The sequence below is a fragment of the Girardinichthys multiradiatus genome, chromosome 12, assembly GCF_021462225.1.
Source record: "Girardinichthys multiradiatus isolate DD_20200921_A chromosome 12, DD_fGirMul_XY1, whole genome shotgun sequence".
Classification (NCBI taxonomy): domain Eukaryota; kingdom Metazoa; phylum Chordata; class Actinopteri; order Cyprinodontiformes; family Goodeidae; genus Girardinichthys; species Girardinichthys multiradiatus.
This window is the reverse complement of record NC_061805.1, coordinates 32,333,623-32,359,872: the sequence shown is the minus strand read 5'-3', so window position 1 is coordinate 32,359,872 and position 26,250 is coordinate 32,333,623. Positions and strand designations below refer to the sequence as shown.

The window sequence follows — 26,250 nt, the reverse complement described above, 5'->3', positions numbered from 1 at the left end:
CAGCAAGATCATTACATACCTCCTTCCAGCTCACTACTACTGCCGAGGTTCTTGGTCAGCACTGGAAACAACTTTATCACAGTTTTATGAGCATAAACAAAAAATACCCAGATGTCTGAGTGGTTTTAGTTGCATCAAAAGATTTGTTTTCAGACCTCATATAATGTTTTAGGCAATATGCAACAAAAAAAGCAGTGACTGGCGCCCAGTCACATGTTGGCAAATCCGTAAAGGTTTATGACTATAAGACATGTGAACAGTGGCAGTTCTTGAGTGAATTGCCTCCTATGTGAGCACCTCTTTTTGCACCACCCCCATGTTATATTTGATCAAATAAAATGCAGATTAGATTCCTTAAAAGCACTGAAATAGCAACTTACTTTAGGCAGAATCAGACTGCAGTTCCAGCATCTTAAGTCAGCTTTAGAGAAAGGCAATATTTTCTGTACACAGCACAGGCAGCGCCCTCTCTCTACGGACCAGACCTGCTTTAATGCTATAAAAACTTGCTTAGGGAAACAGCTGACAAATACCACCACTGCATGTGAGAAAGAACACATTTAACAAAAAGGTCACTGAAGGTCACTAAAAGTGTGCAAATAACCTGACATGTAGGTTTTAGGGTGATGCACAGAGAGACTATTACAAATTCCACAAGAAAAGTGGACCAGAATTTATAAACAAAATATTTTTGTTACAAGGATTTGCGTTGTTCTTTGGAACCCAAATGCAAACAGGATGTAGACAGAATCATGATCAAAAGTGACAAAACACACAGGAATGGATGTGACAAGGAAAATAGTACAAAAATGGAACCCACCACAACTAACGAAATAAGATCTGCAAAGATAAGCTTCTCTAGCCCAGAAGGGAGATGCTAGCTGTTTGTCAACAAACTTGGTCATACATTTTGACCTAGTTTTGGATTAAAACTGCCAAAATTCGGTCCTAACAGCTTAAACCCAACATTTTGGTTACACAAATGGCCTTCCAGTTTTCGGAGTGCAGTTCATCCTGTGGTTCGAACTAGTAATAATAGGGGCAGTTATTTCAACTAAGAATAGTCTGAGTAAAACAGAGGAATCAGAAAGTATTTAATGGCTTAGTTTCAAAGTGCTTCCAGACATTCAGCATGTTAGAGTATGATTCAGTCCCTCTGTGCTGTGAGGTTAACTTCATTTTCCTTCTCTGCAGACTGACATGGGCCAGAACCAGGACAAAACTGAAGGAGGAGAGCAGGTTCTTGACGAGGAGCTGGAAGAAACTAAGTTATGTCATGACTTTGGAGGTTTGGATACTCAGTCAGGTGAGATCACAGAGGGTGAAGATTCGTGTGAAGAAGAGGATGGCAAAAAGTCAGATGAGCCAGAATGTTATCATCTGAATGAGAGCCCCAGCTATGAACCGACAATAACTTCCATTGAGACGCATATTCAGCTGTGTGAGAGTCAGTACGCTGCAAGGGAGGTGAGACAGGGAGGGGCTGCAGAAAAGAAGGGCGGAGGTGAACAAGGAGGAGGCTGGACTTCTCTCTCTCCACATGAGACTGAGAAGAACCCAAAGAGTACCTCAGGAACAGACAGGCTTAAAACAACACACAAATTATCTAAGATCAACAAAAACAAGAGGAAAACTGTGGAGCAGCTTCAAGGGTCCACAAAGCTTAGGATGGAGCATCAGGCAGAGGAAACTTCCCCACAAAAACATGACAACTCAGAGGACGCATGCTCTTTTGGACACTCTGAGCAAGACTCTATGATGTTGAAGACCTGCACCTATGGAATTCATACAAGAAGTGAGTCGCTGCTTGTTCAGGACCTGAATGAAATTATGATGGCAGAAACTGGAAATGAGGATATTAAGCTCTGTACGGAAACAGTCGGCTACTTAACTGAGAGGAAGGAACCGCCTCCAGTTCAGGACCCACATCCTTTGGAAAACAGTCTCCAGAAGGAGTCTTTTTTACACATGAGTGATACCATTCAAGGGGGAACCCCAAAGGAGAAAACAAAGATGAATGAAAAAGAAGTAACACCAAAACATGGTTTAGGTGACTCCTCAGCAAGGCCAAAGGTGACTGATGTATGTATGTATGACCTGAAGACAGAGATGCAGCATTCACACCCTGATACAGCTGAAGCTAATGAAGCCATAGCTTCAGAGTCAGCACCAAATGCAGCCTTGCATAGTGAGCCAAGCTCTATTTTAGAGAAGCTACTGAAGAGAAACAAAACTGAGGCCACTCCATCTCTGGCTAAAATAAAAGACGTTTATATCGACACAATAGAAGATCTCGTGGATGCAGAGATGATCCTTAATAGCACATCAGCAGCAGCAGTATTGAGCAACCGGAATAATCAGCCTGAAGGTGACACACAAATTACTCAAAGCAAACAACCTGAACCAAATCCTCCATCAAAAGATTCCCACAATGAAATAAGAGATGGGGAACAGACAGTGGTGGCTCAAAGATCAACCTCAGATTCCCCTTGTTTTCAGTCTGCAGCTAGTGTTAATGCTACGTGTGAGAGCTTACTAACTGAATCACATTACCCAAGAGATGAGAACATTTCTTCAACAGATGATTCAGTGAAAGCAGATGCAAAGATAAGGTCAAACACAGGCCTCTCTGAGAGTATGTCTTCAAATGGCTCACAATCAGCTGTTTCACATGAGACAACATCATGTGAGCTGAGTGGTGTGATCGTTGAGCAATCTAAACCTTCCTCGGCTGAGTCCACACCAAGAGAGAGTGGTGGGCAAATTGCAAACTCCTCTCGGATACTTGATGTGGATAAGACGGATTCTGATATCATTGGAAAACCTTCATCAATAAAGAGTGAAACCAGTAACAAAACTTCTGGCTCTGACGGAGCAGATGCTCTGTCAGGAGGTAGGCAGGTGGTAAAAGAGGGTCCTGAAGATGCTACTGCACCACCTGTTGATACTGGTGGACCTCTGGTTTTAGATGGGTTGGTTATCACGCAAGAAAGCAGTCAGATCACAACCAGCACACAACTGGATCTTCAGAGCCTTAACTCAGTACATGCTCAAGCAGAGGGAACTGATGTAAAACCTTTCAGTGAGAGAGACAATGTCTCAATGAGGGACAAGTCCCAGTGCCCTCCAAAACCCAGGCCTGTGTCTGATCTCATTAAAGAGACAATTCAGCTGCATGAGAAGCTGCAGCACCATGACCGACCTAAACCAGCAGAAGTCAAGTCTGCTGATGACCAAGCCCAATCCGTGAAGGTGGCACAGATGAAGGCGGCATTTGATTCGGCACAAAAATTCCCAGACAAGGCAGTTGAGAGGAAGCCATCAGTGAGGAGAGGTAAGGGCATTAACATTATGGACACTACCATATACTGTGCTGTGAAAAAGCATTTGCCCCATTACAGGTGTGTTTTGATTTTTCCGTTAAATTTATATATTTGAGATCATCACATTTTAATATCACACAAAGATAACCAGGGTAGATACAGATCACAGTTTTCAAATTATGATTTCCTTTATTTGGGAAAAAAAATTATATAAAAGCAACTTTTCCCTGTTTGAAAAAGTAATCACTCCCTAAATCTAACAACTAGTTGTGCCTCCCTTGGTGACAAGAAGCGTTTACAAAAACTGCTAATGAGTCTTTGAAGAGATTTTGTTCCATTCTTCTTTGCAGAATTGTTTTATCTCAGCCACCTTTGAAGGTTTTTGGGCGGGAACAGCCTGTTTAAGGCCATTCCATACCATCTCAATTGGATTTAGGTTCAGGCTTTGACTAGGTCACTCAAAAACCTTCATTTTAGTTTTTCAGATGTGGACCTGCTGATGTGTTTTGGACAATGGTCTTGTGGCATAAGTCAAGTGGGCTTGAGCTTTAGGTCTCAAATTGATAATCGGACATTCTTCTTCAGGATTCCATCATGGTTACCTCAATGTTCGACATGTCATACTAAAGCAGCAAAGCAGCCCAGACCATGCCACTATAACCAACATGTTTTACTGTCAAAATTATGTTCATTTTCTGTAATACTGTGTTAGCTCTAGATCAGATGTAACAGGATGTACACCTTTCATAAAGGTCCACTTTTGTCTCAGTAGTTCACAGAGTATTTTTCGAAAAGGCTTGGGGATCATCAAGATGTTTGTTGGCAAAGGTGAGATGGTCAGTCAGCAGTGGTTTTGGCTTTGTAACTCTTCAAGGAGGCCATTTTTGCCCAGCCTTTTCTTTTTGTTGAATCATGAACACTAGCTTTGACTGAGATAGGTGACATCTGCAATATTGTTCTGGAAACTTTTGTGACCTCCTAGATGAATATTTGATGTACTCCTCAAGTAATTTTGGCAGGTTTTGTGATTCACTGAAGTCAAAAAGCCTTAGGGTGTATTCACAACTGCCACGTTTGGTCCACTTTAAATGGAACAAAGTTTGTTCCCCTCCTTGGTCCAGACCAAACAACCGGACAGAGACATACTTCCAAATGGACCCGTGCGGTTCGCTTCTGGTGTGAATTTGAACCGGCCTTGATCAGACCCAACCACAGGAAAGATACGCCTTTTTAAAGTCAACAAGCTACTGTAGCGATTAGAAAATGCCCTGAACTCATACCATATTCACCGCATTTTGCTTTGCAACGCTGCCGCCAGCATAGTGTTGTTCAGGGCACGCAGAGAACATCGTCTCCTTCAGCTTGCAGCACGCATTCGCAGATGGTGTTTCAAATTTAGAAATATAATGTCACGAAATCTGCATTGAATGAACTGCTCTTGACACAATGATTTGCAGCTGTAATAACTGCACAAATATGCAGAACAGAAATGCCGCAAGCATTGCTTTCATGATAGTTTTCCAGTCATTTCTGTGATGATCGTTACCCGCATGGCTTTGTTTACAAGTTATAGTTCCCTTGCAAAAAGTACAATGCGAAAGCAAACCACACCAAACAAAACAAAAAAATGTCTGCTTTTGGTCCGGTTCAAACAAGCGGACCAAAGTACCTTCCTGGTGTGAATACACCCATAGAAACGGCTTTATAGCCACTTCCAGACCGATAGATGTCGGATTAGAGCACGATTTGTCACTTTTTGACACATAATTGAGGCTGTCAGGTAAAATCAGCTGTGCCCAACTCCAGTCCTGGGGAAGTACATCTTTTAGATGCATCCCTTTCCCAATGCACCTGAACTGGAGTTGGGCACAGCTGATTTTACCTGACAGCCTCAATTATGTGTTACACCGGATTATTTTTTTGGTTCTTTGTGACACCAGTGGCCCTTATTTTTGTAATTTTTCCAAAGTAGGTAGACAGGAAGGGAGGTGGAAAGGGGGATGACATGCAGCATAGGTCTTGAACCCAGAAAGACTGCATCAAGGACTGAGGCCTCTGTATATGGGAGGCCGCTACGCCACATGCAGCTACCTGGGCACCTCTTATTTAAGTGAGTTCTTGATTTTACAAGTCAGGCAGTAATCAGGCCTGGATATAATGATTCTAAAATTAAATTCAGCTTTCACAAAATGTGTTAATTATAGTTCATTCAATATCAAACAAGAAGGATAATTATACTTTTCATTGAGCCAGGTTGAATTAGATATTTTTAATACTAGACATGTAGGTGTCACAAAATCACAAAGAGCAGAAAGCAGCAAGAGGGTAAATACTTTTCAAAGTGCTCTTCTAAACATAATGATCTCAGTTCATCCATTTTAAACTCAAGATGTAAGACTAGAAATGTCTCTCAGCTTTCCACTAAATTTAGATTTACCCCTTCACTCTTCATGTAATGAAACTCATTATGCTGACAGCTAGAAAAAAATGTTCTTACCTACATTTAAATCATCCAGGATAGAAAATACATAATCTTAATTGCTAAGTAAAAAGTCTGCTTTCTCTGTTTATGGGATGTAAAGGCCTGGTTTCCAGGCTGACCACAAACACATACATCACCTTTCCCAACTAGATGAAGTTGAAGAAAACAGATGTTGGATCTGCTTTAACGAGTCCACTTCAGTCTGAATTTGCAGAATAACGCCATCTTGTGGGACACTTTTGCACTTAACGGAAATTTGTTTCTTTAAGAATTTTAAAACGTCTTTTATTGTTACTATCAGGTGATTTGTTGAACAGATAATACCATGTGGGCTGTTGAATTGCTTTCATCTTTTGGGACACAAACCATAACAGGAATATTAATTTATTGTCTTACTTATCTCAATTGGAACTCCTGTACTTCTTGTTCCCAAAAGAAATAAAGCCATCTGCATGTCTTCATATATGTTTTTATTTCATATGCTTCATATTTAGATATACAAACAAACTTAATAATTCAAGATTACTAGGAAGCCACAAGATTTAATGTGATTTTTGATACTGAGGTAATGTATCTGGATAAAATCTAAGTAGTTAGTGGGAAAATGATTATCACAATGTTCATAACAGATTACGGTACTGTAAAAATGAATAAAGTATACATTCCCACTGCAGGATTTCACAAAACACGAAGTTTCAAAAAAGACAGCTGAAGAAAGAAACGTTTAACTCAGTCTGTATTTGTCTTGATGACATCACAAGACAGAAGGTTATTAAACACTTTGCAGATGAGTGACTTTTGACAGATTTCGAGTCGATTTTGAAGCATTCAGGTTGCATTTGACTCGCCAGGGGTCCAACCTTTCCTGTCTGAGCTGTAGATAGACTTGTATTTATAACTTTAATTGATACAAATCTGTTTATTTTTCTGTTCTATCTAATTGATTTCTTTGCATAGTTGCTATTCATGAAAAGTTGGAAACGCCATGTTCTGCTTGTTTCACCTTTCATTGCACGTTTTGTTGCCAAATTTGTCCTAAAATCCCTACAGGTGTTCTCAAATACAGCTCAAAGATGTTTCTTTTGCTGTGCATAATTCAATTCAATTCAGTAAAATTCAATTCAATTCAACTCAATTCAGTTCAATTATTAGTAAGTTTATGTATTTGGTTTATATTACTGAATATTATTTGCAAAACTAAGTATTGAATGAAAAAACGCGGGCATAGTTAAATTGCGCAGCAGAGCTATTTTACATAGTTATTTATGCATTCATACAAAATAAATATCAAGAGTTGGGTTAATTATAGAAGCTAGAAGCGATACTGAGAGAAGGGACATTTGGGAGCCAAAAGAGTCGGCTCTTCTTGGTAAAATGAGCAAAATAACCCGAATCCCGGAAAAGAGCTGTAATTCCCATCACGACAGAAAAGCGCTGAGCTTGAACTCCGATCGCTTCATCCATAACATCACTGATTGGTTGATGGAACTGTCCGTCAAAGGAACCTGGGCTAAACATGACTCCTTCTAAGGAGTAATGGGGCGGGGCTTGTGACAGAAAGGCGAAAGAGTGCAGAACGGCTTGTTGTGTCAGCAGCTGCTCCGGTAGAGGGAGGAATAAAGTGGGATTTGCGTTTGGCTGTGTTCAATCATTTCCCTTCCAGGAATACTTTTAATTTCCCTCTTAGGAAGGTGGGTAACTTATTGTTTGTTTTACTCTTTGTGTGTATATCGCTGTCTCATATTGGTACTGGTCTCTGTCTTTCTCCACCTAACCACAGCAGTTCAGACAGGAAAGTACATGCGCTAGCTAAAATGAATCGGGACCGTCGGTTTAATGGGAAGTGTTTCTTAGCTAGCGGCGGCCTTTAAAACAGCTATTAGCCGACATCTTTGAGTGTCCCATCATTAGGCAAATAAATTATAGGCTTAAATGCAATATTTGTGTTCCTTTCTACAACTCCTCAAGGTGAAATGTGCTATTGTACGTTATTGAGCGGGGTGGGGTAGGCTAACCGTAGTGCGGCAGGAAAACTTATCTCCGGAACGATAGATCCACTCACAGACCGAGGTGCAGTCTGTACAACCGCGCCCTGGCCCCTGGCTTTCTCTCCTAACTGAACAATAGCTTCTACACATACAAATATGCAGTGGTTAACTCGTACTTTTTCACAGACCGTTTGAATGAAATCAGAAATCCTCAGTAAAATGTCTCCATCGAGATGCGTACTTTGGACTTGACCCATTAACACCGTGGTTTATGGAATAGAAACGAGGAAATGGATACGGACTCCACGGCTCGGTTCCCAGCTGCATACAACTACTACATCTTCGACCGGCTCCTCTTCTTGTAGTTATAACACGTGGAGAATTGTTAGTGTGAAATCCTTCGGGCTCGGTCTCTCTTTGTCCTGCCCAGTGAGGACAGACGAGGAAAATGTCTTGTTTTTGCTTCCCAGTGAATTCCTGATTTCTACAGGAGGCGGAGTTCAGTTAACTATAGTTGTCTGAAACAAGCCCAAACAATGGATAAATATTTAAAAATTTGCACTTACGTTAGTTTGGAAATACTAAGGCACTTAATTTCCCCACACACTCATTCAATGATATTAGCTCCTAATTAAGATAGATTGCAGTGAGTGGCACAGTAGAAAAGAACAGAAATATCCTTTGTTGTCCTATGGTGGAGAAAAATGGCATGTAAATGTGTGCATCAAAACAACAGGTTATTTACTAGAAATTAAATGCAAAGAAATACTTAATCATCATTAAGGTTTCTAGCATCATTTGGTAGGCGATGCATTAAAGAAATCAGTTAATATTTAGATGTAACAAAAAAAAAAACAGCAAATTGTTAAAACTTAGCAACTGAAACTTTTCATTACATATTTATTTGTATTCAATTATAATTGTTTCATATCTTTATGTGTTTTCGACACACCCAGTAAAGTGAGTGGCTGTAGCAACATAATTACTCTCTGGGATTAATACAGTACTCTGATGCTCCAGATATTTATGGTTGGGAATTGACCCACCTTTAAGGGTCATGGAACCAAAGTGAATGAATGAATGGCCTAGCAGTCATAACTAATTTCTTTAGTACAGTAGTTGTGGCTGGATGAAGTGTATTATAATATACTGCTAAAAAAAATAAAGGGAACACTTAAACAACACAATATAACTCCAAGTAAATCAAACTTCTGTGAAATCAAACTGTCCACTTAGGAAGCAACACTGATTGACAATTAATTTCACATGTTGTTCAAATGAAAAAGACAACAGGGGGAAATCTTTGGCGATTAGCAAGACACTCAATAAAGGAGTGGTTCTGCAGGTGGGGACCACAGACCACTTCTCAGTATCTTTGCTTTCTGGCTGATGTTTTGGTCACTTTTGAATGTTGGTGGTTCTTTCACACTCGTGGTAGCATGAGACGGACTCTACAACCCACACAAGTGGTTCTGGTAGTGCAGCTCATCCAGGATGGCACATCAATGCGAGCTGTGGCAAGAAGGTTTGCTGTGTCTGCCAGAGTAGTGTCCAGAGCCTGGAGACGCTACCAGGAGACAGGCCAGTACACCAGGAGATGTGGAGGAGGGCAACAACCCAGCAGCAGGACCGCTACCTCTGCCTTTGTGCAAGGAGGAACAGGAGGAGCACTGCCAGAGCCCTGCAAAATGACCTCCAGCAGGCCACAAATGTGCATGTGTCTGCACAAACGGTTAGAAACTGACTCCATGATGATGGTATAAGGGCCCGACATCCACAAATGGGGGTTGTGCTCACAGCCCAACACCGTGCAGGACGCTTGGCATTTGCCAGAGAACACCAGGATTGACAAATTCGCCACTGGTGCCCTGTGGTCTTCACTGATGAAAGCAGGTTCACACTGAGCACATGTGACAGATGTGACAGAGTCTAGAGACACCGTGGAGAGCGATCTGCTGCCTGCAACATCCTTCAGCATGACCAGTTTGGCAGTGGGTCAGTAATGGTGAGAGGTGGCATTTCTTTGGAGGGCCGCACCCCCTCCATGTGCTCGCCAGAGGTAGCCTGACTGCCATTAGGTACCAAGATGAGATCCTCAGACCCCTTGTGAGACCAGATGCTGGTGCGGTTGGCCCTGGGTTCCTCCTAATGCAGGACAATGCTAGACCTCATGTGGCTGGAGTGTGTCAGCAGTTCCTGCAAGATGAAGACATTGAAGCTATGGACTGGCTCACCCGTTCCCCAGACCTGAATCTGATTGACCACATCTGGAACATCATGTCTCGCTCCATCCACCAACGTCACGTTGCACCACAGACTGTCCAGGAGTTGGCGGATGCTTTAGTCCAGGTCTGGGAGGAGATCCCTCAGGAGACCATCCGCCGTCTCATCAGGAGCATGCCCAGGTGTTGTAGGGAGGTCATACAGACACGTGGAGGTCACACACTATACTGAGCCTCATTTTGACTTGTTTTAAGGACATTACATCAAAGTTGGATCAGCCTGTGGTGTGTTTTTCCACATTAATTTTGTGTGTGACTCCAAATCCAGGCCTCCATTGGTTAATAAATTTGATCTCCATTGAGGATTTTTGTGTGATTTTGTTGTCAGCACATTCAACTTTGTACAGAACAAAGTATTCAATGAGAATATTTCATTCATTCAGATCTAGGATGTGTTATTTGAGTGTTCCCTTTAACTTTTTTGAGCAGTGTATATTCTTTGCATGTTTCTTATCCATGACTGTAGGATAGTCTGATTTCTAACAACTGGTTATATGTCTTCTTTGCTGTAATAGGTAACTTACTCTCACCAATATTGGTCTAACCCTTCTTGAATGTCGCTGTCAGTTGCAAACAAGGTGAAGGCTGGTCAGGAGGGCACCATGTGGTCAACAGTTGTACAGCTGTGTTTGAATTTGTCAGCTATTTCAGACACAGCAGGCTCTGCTAGTTATGGTGCAGTACAAGTGATTTGGAAGTACACAGCCTGTCCTATGGCTTTGTGGACTGAGGAAGTGGGTCAGGAAGCAGAGGCAAACCAAGCAGAAGATGTAATGGAGGACTTGGTCCTGTTGTGAGGGCTGTGGTTAACTTTTGAGGTCATGTAACAGCTGTTAACATTATATTGGTATATTTGTCATTCATGTTAACTGAATCTGTAAATTATGTAAAGATACACAAGGAACTGCTTTGTTTCTTCATCACAGATTACATTCTTTGTACATGTATGACATACCTCAGTTTGTGTCCAATCTTGTCTCAGATTTTATCCCAGCTCGTTGTTCAAAAAGAGAAAATGAAATAGAGGGAAAGCTATTCATAATAAAATGTCAATGTACATGAGGTGTTTTTAATGTATTTAATACAAAGAACAGGCAGAACAGATTTTTTCCAGCGCAGATAGAAAGGTACATCTTATTAACAACAATATGCTTAGTATGTATGCTGTTTCCTGTTAAAACCAGCCTTATAGATGAAGTTATCATGCCTCTCAGTTTTTGTTTTTTTATGTAGCTATTTGAACGTGAAACTTTGCATTAAAATATCTGCACAACTAAAAACTAGAGCTACAAAATCTTCTCATCGCAATATCATTGTGCCTACTAAATGCGTTGTAATGGACTGCGTGGATGCAATATTTGGAACATTGTAATATTTGTACTTTAAAACTCTGCTTTCCATTAATATTCACTTGGATGGACAGTTAATCCGACTTTTGATATAGGTCTTTGTGGCCAACATTTTAAAGTTCACATAGAGTAGATGGGAAAATCATTACTGTGGAAGGGAAATGTGGGTCTATCACAATATCATAATTCAGCAATAATACTGCTATGTCATGTTTTCCAAATATTTTGCAGGCCTACTAAAAAACTAATAAGAGCATGGCTCCATTTGAGGAAATGCACTGTTGAAAGTGTCCCTGAACTGGTTTTAGTTTTATTTTTTTCTGACCTTTGATTCATAATGTGTACAGTTTTTTTGTGTTGTATTTTAATGCTGTCTTACTGCTCAGGACATCCTTGAGATTTATAATTACGATTGGTCTTTCCGGGTAAATTTTAAATATTCTTGACACTAAATGAACTGGAGGTATTTACATGTGTTACTCGATGTCTGTTAGGTGACTCATACAATTTATCCTGTTTTGTGAATGACTGAATCGTCTGTGATTCCCGAACAGTTTGTATTATAGCAGTTCAGGCAGGTGTAAAATCATTTCTTGTATTGTTCTTTCCCACTAAGACCAGTGACGTGTTGAAACTGACTGGTGTTTTGTGCATAATTTACTGGGGGAAGAGGATCAGGAAGAGGAGGCGACTGCTTTGTACTCAGGGCTTTTTTAGGATTTGAGCTGTAAGCAGGCAGTCGTTCTACTTATGTGGCTTTTCATGTTGTTGTAATGTGATACATGTGCACACCAAAAACAAGAACTTTTCATATGTTTTGATTAGTTTCGTATTACTATAAAGCGATCCCTATTAAGGCAGGACTTAAGGAGGATAAGAAGTTTTAAGATTTAGTTACAAGTCCGACAGTCGGTGCAGAAAGTTGAAGTTAGGAAGGAGGGGGTTAATCTGGAGGGCAGCTTAAAGCAGGGCCACTTTCACACTAAACCTCCAGACCTTATCTAGTGCATGTTTTTTATGCCTGGACCTAAGGACTCCGTGTTCCTGTTCAGAAAAAAGGAAGTTGAAAATACCAAGAGCTAAAATCTTTGTATTTGTAAATATTAGATGAAGTATCTGAGGAACTGGTAACCTGCATGTAGCCCTGCAACAAATGGGACAAGCTCCAACATGTCCATCCCCAGTAGAATACAGATGGTAAAGAAAGCTGATGGATAAATTATTTCGCTGAATCTGGTTGTTGTCAAACATGTCAGTATGAGACTATATCACATAGTCATGTGGGGTTGGGTAGAAGCAAAAAGGGTTCCTTATCTGTTATTCAGTGGAATCTAACTGGAATCTGGTTTCTGAAGAGGCTTCGGTTACAGGAAGAGGATCTAGCTGCCAGTTATCTGTGATCTTGGTGACAAAATGACAGACACAATCTGGAGAGCTCTGAGGTGGCATTTCAGATGTATGTGTTATGACAGGGGAAGCTAAGTGTAGGAAAATAGGTCTGTAAGCATTTTTAATTAAAGATTCAAAAAAGATGATGGTAAAATGGCAACACAGAAGTGCCCCAACTTCCAGCTTTCTGCTATAGTTGCTTGATGTCCGCGGGGTGTAACTCACGGGCTTGGGCAGTAAGACCTACAAATTTCCTTGTAGTTATTCGGTCACTTTTAAACAATGTTCCTGCTCTGGTGTCATTTTAATTTCTGTTGAGCCTCCGTGCATTCAGAGAAATTAGCTGCACAGATCTGTGTTTTATCTGAAAAACCAATTCTCAGCAATTCCCTTCTACTTTAGGAATATAACAGTCAGTGTTTGGGAACTTTCTTGCTATGAAACGGGGTCTATGAACACTTTGACAAGTGGCAATATTAAAGCACTTAGCAGTGTTTATAGAAGAAGTTGCAAACATTGTTCCTTAGTTCATTGGAAATGCAGCGCTGTACAGTGCATGACAAACAACAGGGCTGTGAAAAATGTCATCTGAGTTTTATTGTTTCGTTTTGAATAAAGCAGACTAAACATTACTATAGCTAGGATTTTTAGATAAGATTCTTCTGACTTCTTACTCATCGTATTGGGTGTCCTTAAGTCCTGGTGTTTGGCCCCTATTAATTATAGATTAACATCTCAAATGCTTTTCCTGGAATCACTTAATAAATTGCAGCAATACTAGTATCTTTTGGTGTAATAACAAATACTATAATATGCATTTGCTGGTATATTTTAAATGTATCAAAACTTTAAGTAAAGAAGTGTCATGGTAACACAGCAATGACACCAAAATGTAGATTGTGTGGAATATTTTTGCCTATTCTTCTCTTTATAGAGAACCTGCTAACACCAGCTTGTTACACTTGTGTTAAAGTAGTTAGGTTACAGCCTTCTTTCAGCCTGCTGACTATCAGTGTGCAGCAACAATTGGGGGAAGGGAAGGTGCTGTGCTAAATGACTTTAGGCCTCATACAGGACAGTTTAGAGAAACCAATTAGCCTAGCATGCATATTTTGTTCTTTTGTTTAACTGTGTCATGCAGAAAGGCCACAGGCCGGGATTCAAACCCGAGGTTTTAGTATCAATGGTTGTTCCATGTTTTAATTTATGTGGCACCAATGGCCTTTATTTCACAGTACACAGACAGGAAAGGGGTACCGAGAGAAGGTGGCAGACATGAAACAAAGGTTCCAGGGTCGGTAGTCGAACCTGGATGGCTGCATCGATGACTTACAGGTCCTTCTCAAAATATTAGCATATTGTGATAAAGTTCATTATTTTCCATAATGTCATGATGAAAATTTAACATTCATATATTTTAGATTCATTGCACATTAACTGAAATATTTCAGGTCTTTTATTGTCTTAATACGGATGATTTTGGCATACAGCTCATGAAAACCCAAAATTCCTATCTCACAAAATTAGCATATTTCGTCCGACCAATAAAAGAAAAGTGTTTTTAATACGAAAAACGTCAACCTTCAAATAATCATGTACAGTTATGCACTCAATACTTGGCCGGGAATCCTTTGGCAGAAATGACTGCTTCAATGCGGCGTGGCATGGAGGCAATCAGTCTGTGTCACTGCTGAGGTCTTATGGAGGCCCAGGATGCTTCGATAGCGGCCTTTAGCTCATCCAGAGTGTTGGGTCTTGAGTCTCTCAACGTTCTCTTCACAATATCCCACAGATTATCTATGGGGTTCAGGTCAGGAGAGTTGGCAGGCCAATTGAGCACAGTGATACCATGGTCAGTAAACCATTTACCAGTGGTTTTGGCACTGTGAGCAGGTGCCAGGTCGTGCTGAAAAATGAAATCTTCATCTCCATAAAGCTTTTCAGCAGATGGAAGCATGAAGTGCTCCAAAATCTCCTGATAGCTAGCTGCATTGACCCTGCCCTTGATAAAACACAGTGGACCAACACCAGCAGCTGACACGGCACCCCAGACCATCACTGACTGTGGGTACTTGACACTGGACTTCTGGCATTTTGGCATTTCCTTCTCCCCAGTCTTCCTCCAGACTCTGGCACCTTGATTTCCGAATGACATGCAGAATTTGCTTTCATCTGGAAAAAAGTACTTTGGACCACTGAGCAACAGTCCAGTGCTGCTTCTCTGTAGCCCAGGTCAGGCGCTTCTGCCGCTGTTTCTGGTTCAAAAGTGGCTTGACCTGGGGAATGCGGCACCTGTAGCCCATTTCCTGCACACGCCTGTGCACGGTGGCTCTGGATGTTTCTACTCCAGACTCAGTCCACTGCTTCCGCAGGTCCCCCAAGGTCTGGAATCGGCCCTTCTCCACAATCTTCCTCAGGGTCCGGTCACCTCTTCTCGTTGTGCAGCGTTTTCTGCCACACTTTTTCCTTCCCACAGACTTCCCACTGAGGTGCCTTGATACAGCACTCTGGGAACAGCCTATTCGTTCAGAAATTTCTTTCTGTGTCTTACCCTCTTGCTTGAGGGTGTCAATAGTGGCCTTCTGGACAGCAGTCAGGTCGGCAGTCTTACCCATGATTGGGGTTTTGAGTGATGAACCAGGCTGGGAGTTTTAAAGGCCTCAGGAATCTTTTGCAGGTGTTTAGAGTTAACTCGTTGATTCAGATGATTAGGTTCATAGCTCGTTTAGAGACCCTTTTAATGATATGCTAATTTTATGAGATAGGAATTTTGGGTTTTCATGAGCTGTATGCCAAAATCATCTGTATTAAGACAATAAAAGACCTGAAATATTTCAGTTAGTGTGCAATGAATTTAAAATATATGAATGTTACATTTTCATCATGACATTATGGAAAATAATGAACTTTATCACAATATGCTAATATTTTGAGAAGGACCTGTATGTGGGCTCCACACTCTACCTCTACGCCATGCTCCGCCCCCCCATCAGTGATTGTTCTGAAAAATCAGAATCAGCCAAAATGCCTTGAGGAGGAGAGCTTCACACATCTGCTGAAGTTGTCAGCTTTACCTTGAATGATTTGCTTATGCTTGATATGTGTAGCCAGTCACCCCCTGTGGAAACCGAGGGCAAGTTTTTCCTGTCTCAGCAGCTGTGGTTTAGTTGAGATGGATGCAGGTATTTTTATTGGTAGCTTTTCAAAGGACCTCGGAACTTACTTTAGGTACAGTGAAGGGCTGCAATTTATTTTTCTGATTGATTAATCTGTTGAAAATTTCTTTTTTTTTGATTAACCGATTTATTAATCAGATCGCATAAGGTTTTTAATAGCAGATTGTTTTTACAGAATTTGAACCTGGATAGACCATATTTACAGACATGGAAGATTTTCCATCTTAAATGCCAAAGGTATTTTTTTGTACAATTATAGTCTAATTACTGCTCTGAGTTGGTTGTTCTTTCAGCAAATGACATGTTTTAGAGTATGTATACTCCAGTTAACGATATGCCAATTACTAGTATTATTTCAGGATTATTTAAATACTCTATTAATTGTTTCAGCCCTAGTGTCTGCAGAGAAATGAAAAATGAATTGAATGATTTATTTTTGTTCAATTCCTTCCCAATGAGATGTACGTGTTTTTTTTTCCTTTTAGCCCTGTCTTAAGCCCTGCTGTGTTTCCTGTTCACACAAGCATTCACACCATATTCTCATCTGAAGACGGTTGAGCCATCACTTTTAATTTGTCTAATGCAGGCACCAACATGTTGTCCCTAGTCAAAAATGTCCTCAGGTCAGTGTTATTTCCTTAAACTGTTGGACCTTCACTGAGCAGAATAACGTGCGACTTCCTTGTAGCTGCCTTGTGTACATATACAGAACATGCCTGACGATCAGGCTTCACTGTCAACGCAACGATCCGTAGATTTCATATCGGACACATAAGAGATTATTAAAACGAGTTTTTATACATTCTTGACTGGTGTGGCTAATCTTGCAGTTAAAAGGCCCCACTACCACAAGTATTGTGTTGTGTAAGCAAATATTAATGTAAGCAAACATGCCTCACCCCTTGCTATCACCTAACCACCATCCCACATGACTTTACTTTTGTATTATGTAGGAGTTGGGCTGTTCGGCCACTCCCGCCTTCCAGCAGAGTCAACTTGCTTCTTGTGTTGCAATGCATGGTTTGTGTTGGAGAAGGAGCCACAGAAGCTTCAGTCACATTCTTTTTCTCCCCTCACTTTAATGATTCTTTTCTTTGTATGCACGCAATGGGAAAACCACCTGCAAAACATGTCCCACATCCTGCGGATTGCTTTGGTCATGGTGACTCAGACTGGAAATGTGTTCGTGGGGCGGAGCAAATTAGTTTTCAAAATAAGGCTTGAGGAGCTTCGAAAAGTAACTTATGGAAGTCGTGCTTCTAGTAATTTGTAGGTGAAGTTGGACCTGTTTCTTTTCCTATTTTTTTTTTTTTTTGATGTTGGCCAGCTTTCCATTATCTTTGGAAGAGGTCTGTTATTTTAGAGAGAGCAGTGGGACTTGACCCCTTTGAATGAGCATGTTTTCCAAAACGCTCTCGTCTGCCAACAGATTGTCTTGGTGAGGATTTTCCCTGAACCAACCACAAAGCCTGTTTTTGTTTGGGTTGGATATGTCATATCCCCCTCTGGAAGTGACCCTTTCTGCCCTGTTCCTCTGATAAATGCTCCTAGAATCTCGGATGTTTAATATTTGACTCAGTGGAAGATTGGACGGCAAAATAACTGATAACTGTTTAAAAGCTGTAAGATATTGTAAAGGATGTTTTTTTCCATTTAATTTGTGCCTTGTAATGGAAATATTACATATAACATTAGATTGCTTTTAGCAATCAAAATTAGCCTCTGATTAAAAACAGACAGGAGTAGCTAAACGCATCTATAACTAGAATTAGTTAAAAATAAAAAATAGATGCTTTCGGCCTTTACTAATTGACTGAAGTGTGCGGGTGAAATGGCTTATGTCTTAAATCTTTCACATACTCCTCACTCCAATCCTGCTTAATGCACGCCTTCTAGTTTGCAGAATTTTGTGCTTTTTTATTTATTTATGACTTTAAGCAAATGTTGCATGTTAAATGTTCCTCCTTCTCTGCAGATATGAGACGAGTTGTACGACAGAGCAAATTCCGTCATGTCTTTGGCCAGGCGGTGAAGAATGACCAATGCTACGATGACATCCGGGTCTCAAGGGTAACATGGGACAGCGCCTTCTGTGCAGTCAACCCCAAGTTTGTTGCCATAATTATTGAAGCCAGTGGTGGTGGAGCTTTTCTCGTTCTCCCTCTTCATAAGGTAGGTTTTTGATTAGTAGAGAATGTGTTAGTATTAATTGTGAATGCAGCACTGGAAGAAGCTGTTTTCAGTTTGTTGGAGAGATCTAGACTGGTGAACTAGAGATGCACTGATCAGAATTTTGTGCTCAACTCCCGATTTCTGTGTTTTTCAAATCTTTGACCCGCTGATACTAGCTTTACTTGGCAGCCCAAGTACCACCAGTATGAGATTCATGACCGGAGTCTGTAGATCCATACCTTTTACTCTCGGATTTCCAAAAGGCATAAAACATTTACAAACATGATTCCTGAAAAACGGAGATTGTTGAAAGCTGAATACAATAAAACAGAGCAACTGTGCTATGCTCCATTCAGCCTGAATGAACTACATGCACATCTTGTCATTGAAAATAAAGTTTCCTTTTAATTTGTTTCCTCTGACTTGAGTTTTCAACCCTTCACTGATACTGGAAACGGTTACCTTTGAGTCTTTTTCCCTCAGTAAAGGCATAAGAGTGTTGTTAGAGTGGCCTGGTAGCGCTTGTGCTGACCGATCCCAGTCAACAGCCAGTTTATCAGTGCATCTTTTTATTTAGTTTAAGTGTGTTTGGTTAAGGTGCTGCTGTTGTGTACATTTTATTACTTAATATTATCAGATTAAGTTGGAAATATATTTGGATGAAGCTAACCTGAAGTATTTTTATTTTAGCGGGTTGCACTGTTTTCACTTTTTTAATTTTTATAAAACAAACAGTTATTTGTAATAAACATTTCCTCCTACAAGCAGTACTGCTGATGCATCCTATCTGTGTAGTCTGGGCTTAATGTTTACCAGCGGGCTGCCTGACACGCCCTTACGTGTAAACCTGAAACTACTCCAAAGCTCTGGAGTTAACAGTGTCCTGATTCTTTTCTCCATATAAGGAATCACTCCTAAGATTTAGACATTTGTTGTATCAGACTGCTTTTAAAGAGCATCTTAATGTGAACAAAGTAAGTGGGTGTACACTGTACACTTGCCCTTTGTCTCTAAATGTGCTGTCATAATGGGATTAATTAATGTGCAGCAGATCTTAAACTGGCCTCTGTCCTATTTTAAAAAATCCACTGGATGTCATTATAGTTGATGGTGGTTAACTGTTTAGCCTCTTGTTTCTTTTCACCAGTGGCAGACACTGGCAGTGTGGCGGTTCCTAACACCATGACTGACATAAGCACTGCAATCTGTTGACAGATCGTCCCCAAGTCTGTAATTAGTGTACAGTGCTACGCTGCCATATGAGAAGGCTCTAGCATTGGGACTGGATCCTCGTGGCTGTCGCCACACAGCTTACACCTCTCAGCACCTCATTCAATACAGGGCTTGTGCTGTAAGTGGGCTGTGGGCTCAGCGCTTTCATGTTTCTCCTGCCCGTCTTTCTGAGTCTATCTTTGTGTGAGCTGCCCTCTGCGTGCCATGAAATGTACAGCAGAGGTGCAGCCAGAGAACAAACTCTGCTTTCACAACTGCATCTGCTGCTGGAGGCACTTATTCTTAGGCAAAGAAAACCCCAGGCAATTACCTAAAATCAGGCGCATGGACTTGAAAGACCAGTCTTTCAGCTGTAGTATTTAACTCCTCTCAGAACTCCATTGATTAAGAAACTGGAGCTGAAAGAGAAGACCATCTTTCAGAAAAACTGCGTATGTATTTTATGATGATGGACAATGTGCAGAGTACAGCAAATAAACCGGTTTCACATTTCAGTTACAGAAAATGTTTTAGAAACTTGAACTTTTGTTTTTGTGGAAGTAATAGAGATTCCCTTTTTGAATTTGTGATCTTTCTTTCTCTTTAGATTTATTTTTCAGCCTTTGTTATTGTGCAATTCTCTCACAATACGTTTTATTTATTTATTTATTTATTGGCAAAAGCAAGTCTGTCTGGAAATATCAGTGTGGCATCAGCAGGCAATGCAGCGCTCAAAAGTGGAACAAGACTGTTCCTGCAAACAGTATATCAGAATCAGCTTTATTGCCAAGTTCGTACATGCAAACAAGGAATTTGACTCCGGTACACTTTGCTCTTTTGTTCTGTTTTTGCATTACAGAATATACAAATTTACAATGTACAATATACACATATCTAATAAAAAAGGTGCATTTGCAACATCTGTATGCTGTTGTTTTGTACTCTATTAAATGTTCATCAGAGAAACAGCCTGGGGGAAGAAACTGTCTTTGTGGCGGCTGGTTTTAGTGAACAGTGCTCTGTAGCGACGGCCTGAAGGTAAAACTAAACAGTTTATGTGCAGGGTGTGTGGGGTCTGCTGAGATTTTAGCAGCTCTGAACTGCATTCCAGTGAGTTAGTATTACACACCAGAGCTCGGTGTGGGATTAAGTCTAATAAACTTCAGGTGAATCTCAGGAAATCAAAATTCAAGTACATGTAAGTAATTCATTTCGAAATGCAACTCTTATAAAGATTAGTTAAACACTTGGGTTGTCTTGATGCTATAATTTCTAACTCAATACAGATGGTAAGAAAAATACAATTTTTGATACTGCTGCAACATTTTTTTAAGTAATGAAACAAATTGTATTACTTGGGGACAAATAAAGGGTAATTCTGTACTAAAAAAAATGTTTAGAAACAAACATGGATCTCACCCATACAAAACATATATTTTACAGTGTAAACAAGGACGCAAATGTATTCATTCATTCATTCAATATGTGATTAGAACGTGGCGTTGCGTGATTAGAACGGAGCGTTGGGTGGTTCTGAACTGCATACCTTGATAAGGGAGCTCGGACCGCTAAATACCATGATAAGCTGTCCGCGTCCATGAAGCTAATATTTAAACATGAAGCGTTAGCTTATGTTTTCCAGTAGGTGTACTACTTCACTGTTAAAAATACAGGAGCTTTACCGGCCTTTTAAAGTTACTCTCAAACATCAGTGTCGTAGCGTTAGCATGTAACATTGGCGCAGCAAGTACGCGGTATCATTTTGATACCAATCTGTCAATCAGCCTCATAGGGAAAGTACCTCTAAACGACACTTTTATGTTTGCCTTGTTGGCAGGGTCGCAGATGTTTGATTTAAAAAAAAAAAAAATTGGGGATGTAATCTGCATGCCAGCAGAGCTTAAAACATCCAGCATCAGCTCATTGTTTTGGTCAGGTGAGGCTGTATGGAGGGGAGGGGCTAAGTGTCTGTTATTGCAGCGCTGCTGGAAGTAGGGTTAGTTTATATCGATTTTGTTTGTTTTCTTTAGTTTCTTTTAATGATTTTGTTGGCTCTAGTGGCTTTTATTGTACAGTAACCAGACAGGAAAGAAGGGGGAGGAAGAAAGGGTAAGACATAGCAAATAACCCGAGACCGGTAATCAAACCCTGGACAACCACGACGACCATAGCCTCTGCCTAAGGTGTGCATGCTCTACCAACCGAGCCACTCTAATACACACTCTTCTAATAAAAATACAACATTCAGTTTCTCAGAAAAAATACCCCATAGATTCTGAGGTTTGGGCCAGGTGAGTTTGCTGGCTAAACAAGAACAGTGATGGTCATTAAACCAGATATTGACACTTGTCACAGTGTGAGCTGTCATGCTGAGAAATTAAATTTTGGAGCACTAAGCAGTCATTTTAGTCTTTAACCTTAGGAAAAAACCTTCTGATTTTGTCTCAGATTCTCGAGTGGTTTAACATGGTTGTAATAGTTTTTGCTGCCTCTGGAAGCAGTGACTCCATTCGGTGTTCGTTCTTTGTTAATATTCTCTGGAAAAGGCTTTACTTTAAAATCCTCCTCAAGGCTGCGGTTATCCTTGTTACTTTTGCAATTTTCTCTCCCACATTTTTTCCTTCCGCTCAACTTTCCATTTTTATGTTTGGATACAGCAGTCTGTGAACAACCAACTTTTTGGATCTTCTGTGATTTGCCCTCCTTGTGGAAAGAGTTGGCGATTGCTGTAATAGGTCAGGTCAGCAGTTTTGTTCATCATTTTGTAGGCCATAACATTACATTTGTTTTTATAAATAGTTTTTATTGGCCTCCTGTTATGCTCCAATTTTAAGTCTTGATTAGCTTTAAGCCATAATCTGTAGCTAAAATGTATCAGTGGTGTGTAATGAGGCTTTATAAAGAGTTCTGTATTTCAGTTGAATTACTTGAATAAAGTAGCATCTCAATGATATTCTAACATGCTATGCAGTAATGTATAGAAAGGGAATGTTGTGTTATCATTTGAATAGAACGGTACGTTTCTGTAAAAGCCTTTGGAGCTGTTGATGGCAGCTGCTGTATGTGTGAGATTAACCTCTACTGAAGGAAGTTTCAATGATTTGGGTTTTATTTTATTTTAGGCCTGTCAATGCTGCAACCCTCTCACCCTGTCCCATCTGTAATGCAAGGATGCATCTGTTCTGTTAAACCATCTGCCTGTGCTGTGTAGCTGTACGTCTCTGTGGGCCGCCAGCTGCTTTTGGCCTTTGTCCTGCACTTACTCCCACTGAAGCCCTTTGTCATTATTGCATTTTGGTATTAGGAGGAGGGGCTGGGGGTTTAGTTTGCAAGGAGAAGTATGATCATGCTCCTTCCCCCTTTCCAATTAAGCCAGTCATTGTTATAGTGATGTAACAATGGGAGTTTGAACAACTATGTCTATTCTATATTTCTATGTTCTCAAATACCTTCTTTTTTATCATAAATTTGAGAGCATCATCAGTAATTTAGAGGTTCTTGCCAGATTTTAAGCAAAGCTGAAGTCTGAGCCTCATTTTGTGATGGGGTGGCTCTTTGTCCGACTCCCTGGGATGTGGGCTAATGTTGCAGGCTCCCTTGACTCAGCACAGCCATGATTATTGCCATTTCATTCTGTCAGAACACAAAGATATATACAGACGACGGATCAGATGTCCACCTAAACAGACTTTTCTCGCCCCTCATGCTTTGAATCTCCCCCTTCTTATTCTTACCACCGGCTAATTTATTCCTTGATTTCCATATGAAGGAAGTTGTGGGAGTGATGGCAACTACCAAGTATTTGGTGATTCCTCTCTCTATGTGCTTAATAGGAAAATAGTGAGATTATTGCAAATACTTTGATTTAAATCTGTGTGAAAAAAATCTGACAGTAATTAATATACGCATTGGAAAGTTTTTGACTTTGTTTTAGCTGAACCGTTCCTTTTCCAGGCTGTGTGTGTGCCTGCTGCTATCCATTATGCAGAGAGCATGATCATGTCGGGAGTATATTTGATTTGGATTCAGTCCCTCAATGATCCATTCATCCTGTGCTCAGTCTTAGCTTTTAGTAATTCCAGGGTATGTGCACAATGACACAATATTTATGTTCTTTCAAACCACCTTTAGTTCTAACCGAGCTTCATTCTGTCTCTGAGTGCATAACCCTTTTGGATGTACATTATATCCTAGGTCTTTCACAATACTTTGGTCAGTTTGTGTTTAAAGACCTCTGTATTGCTAAGTTCTCCCTGCCTTTTCCGCCCATTCCTGCTGACTGCAGATTTTACCATATATGGTCATTCACTGCTCCCTGCCTGACAGCCTTCCAAGACCATTTCCTCATGCTCTGCCATTGGCTGCTTCCTGCGTTGTCGGTACACTTCTGAGTTCTGGGATAGGCCAAAACGTGAGAAGTGCTCAAGATGATAGATTTGGGTTCAAGTCAGATGTTGCCTCCGTCAGAAAGTCATTCAGTGTATTTAAATCCGTATTTAAATAGTTATTTTATTGTAGTCCGTCTGTCAGGGCTGTAAGTTTTATATATTCATTTATAAGTAGCATGCTCTGAAATGAAGCTGTATAATTATTTTTTACTAATAATGGGTGCAGGATTATTTTAATTCAGATTCATTTAAAAGCATGCTGTAAATAGCACAATTTTTAAAATAAATCTGGAGTGTACATTGCTACACTAATCTGGCAGTCCATTGTTATGTACTCCAGGTGGTTTTATTGTATTGTGGACTAATTTCAAACACCATTTTTGTTTTAAGCACAGGTGCTGGATTGCACATGGATGGGGGCAAGAGCTTTTTTTTTTAATACAAAAAACAAAACCATAAGAAAAACAAAAAAAACAAACGCATTGAAACACTTAAACTGAACATAGCACACCTGCACTTGCTATACTACTCCATAGTCATAATTAACAAAGACGATACTACAGAAGGACCTAATATTAAATTAAGGGTGGAATTACGGAGAGGAAAAAACAAGTCAAGTACAAACTTGTATAACCTAGAACACAGCGATGTTCACACTGCTGCTACATTTGAGCTGGTTGATCAGTAATACAGCAGAAACCTGATGACCCCCTGCTGAACTTCATTGAAAAATGAACTGACTACTGACTTCAGCACCTGGGCCTTGAACACACTGGCAACTTAGTTAGACATGTCAGTGGTTACAGTTAAGCCTGGAATTATTCATACCTCTGGCAGATTTAAAATTAATTTTATCCACCAAAAAAAGTTAGTTTCTAATGGGAAGTGAGATGGGCATATCACCAAAGACAATAAAACAATGTGAAAAATGTAGAATTTTAGATTTTTACAACCCATTTATACCCTTTGTAGTAAATCAATGGAAAAATCTTTGTTGGCATTGCCAACAAGTATCAAACCGTTCTTATATTTGCTGACCAGCTTTTAGCATGTCTGGACTGGTATTTTACCTTTTCTTAATGAGCTCAGCGTCTTTTAGGTTGGAAGGCCTCCTTTCCAACACCCTAATCTGCATCTCCCTCCACAGATTCTCTATCGGATTCAGTTGAGACTATGGCAGGGCCACTGAAATATTAAAATTACTTCCAGTCGGAATAAACATGTTGATAAAATGAAAAGATTACTTTAGACCTAAATCTGTGAGGGGGTTTGAGTAACATTGTTCTTAACTGTTAGTTCAATTGTGACATGTACTGTTAGTGATTAGTACGGTTAGCATTACTAATATGAGATGCTAAGGACGGTTTAAAATGTCATCTCAAAATCCTTTAGCCTAGGTTTTTAAAGCCCTGTTTTACATTGACTGCTCTCACATACAGTGTGACGTCACCTCTTTATCTGATATAAATATTTAATGATGGTTGGAGGCAGGCATGCCTGAAAAGAAATTAGACTTTAAATTATGTTAATTACATCTCTGAAGGAGGATTATGAATCTGCTAAAATCAGTTGGGCTGGTCAGAACCTTACTAAAATGGTAGATCTCAATTTGTACACTTCTACAGTTAACCGGGAGAAAGGCGACAGTTGGACAAAAGCAGTTTAGATCAAAAATTAGATCTTCTCCAAGGGAAAAAGCAACATTCAGCTTCATAACAAACAAAATAAGGTGTGAAAAGGTGCCAGTTTATTAGCAACGGTGAGTGCAAAAATATTACAAATATTTACTGATCATTTAGTAACACTTGTAGAACAAAGCTTTTGGTTGCTCTGGCTTTTCTGGATTCTCAGCAGACTTATTTTTTCCCCAGCACTAATTCTGACATACCGTGATGTATAAAAACCAAAACTTGTACTTTACGCTCAAAAAAGACTAACTCCAGCTATTCCATTCCACCAGATTGCACATTTGGTATGACTCTTGTCGGGACAGGATCAACAACTCTACCAACACTAGCCCACACTAAACTGTAGATCATTGTGTTGAGTCTGCCTCTGATTGGCAGCAACATGTTGTGACATGTATGTTTGCAGAGCACCGCAGCAGGAACATGAGTTTCCTCAGTACTCCCAACAGCATCCACCTGAAGAGGTAAATACTGACAGGTTTTCTGTCAAGTTGTTCCACATGCGTTGCCAAATTAGTAAACAAGCTTCTACTTTATTTCTTTTTAACATAATGTAGTTTTTTTTTTTTACTTACTATGTAGATTGTAATCAGGTTGTTCTTGTTCTTGTGACTTTTAGGCACAATGTGTATTTTGTTCATTTTATGTTTGCTGTGTGTAGCTCTAGCTCTTAGAAGTTAGTTTTATATTATTATTGTTATTTGTGTATTTATTGTAAGGTATTGTTCGTACCTGATCATAAAGATGGATCAGATCAGATCATATATTGTTAAAGAACATCCAGGTGTAATGGCATTGTTC

General features: G+C 40.1%; 1 protein-coding gene across 2 annotated transcripts in view; it reads left to right on the top strand.

The window, feature by feature from the left end:
* The first annotated feature begins 3,314 nt into the window (after positions 1 to 3,314).
* coro1ca (coronin, actin binding protein, 1Ca) overlaps positions 3,315 to 26,250 on the top strand; it is a 38,097-nt gene continuing 15,161 nt past the window's right edge. Inside the window, exons 1-2 of one of the 2 annotated variants that reach the window (XM_047381079.1) lie at positions 3,315 to 3,334; positions 17,965 to 18,161. In XM_047381079.1, the coding sequence (XP_047237035.1) occupies positions 17,967 to 18,161 (195 nt within the window). In that variant the 5' untranslated portion in view covers positions 3,315 to 3,334; positions 17,965 to 17,966. Of the gene's footprint in view, positions 3,335 to 7,338; positions 7,497 to 17,964; positions 18,162 to 26,250 lie in introns of those variants that run through there. The other variant, XM_047381080.1, reaches the window with a different exon arrangement.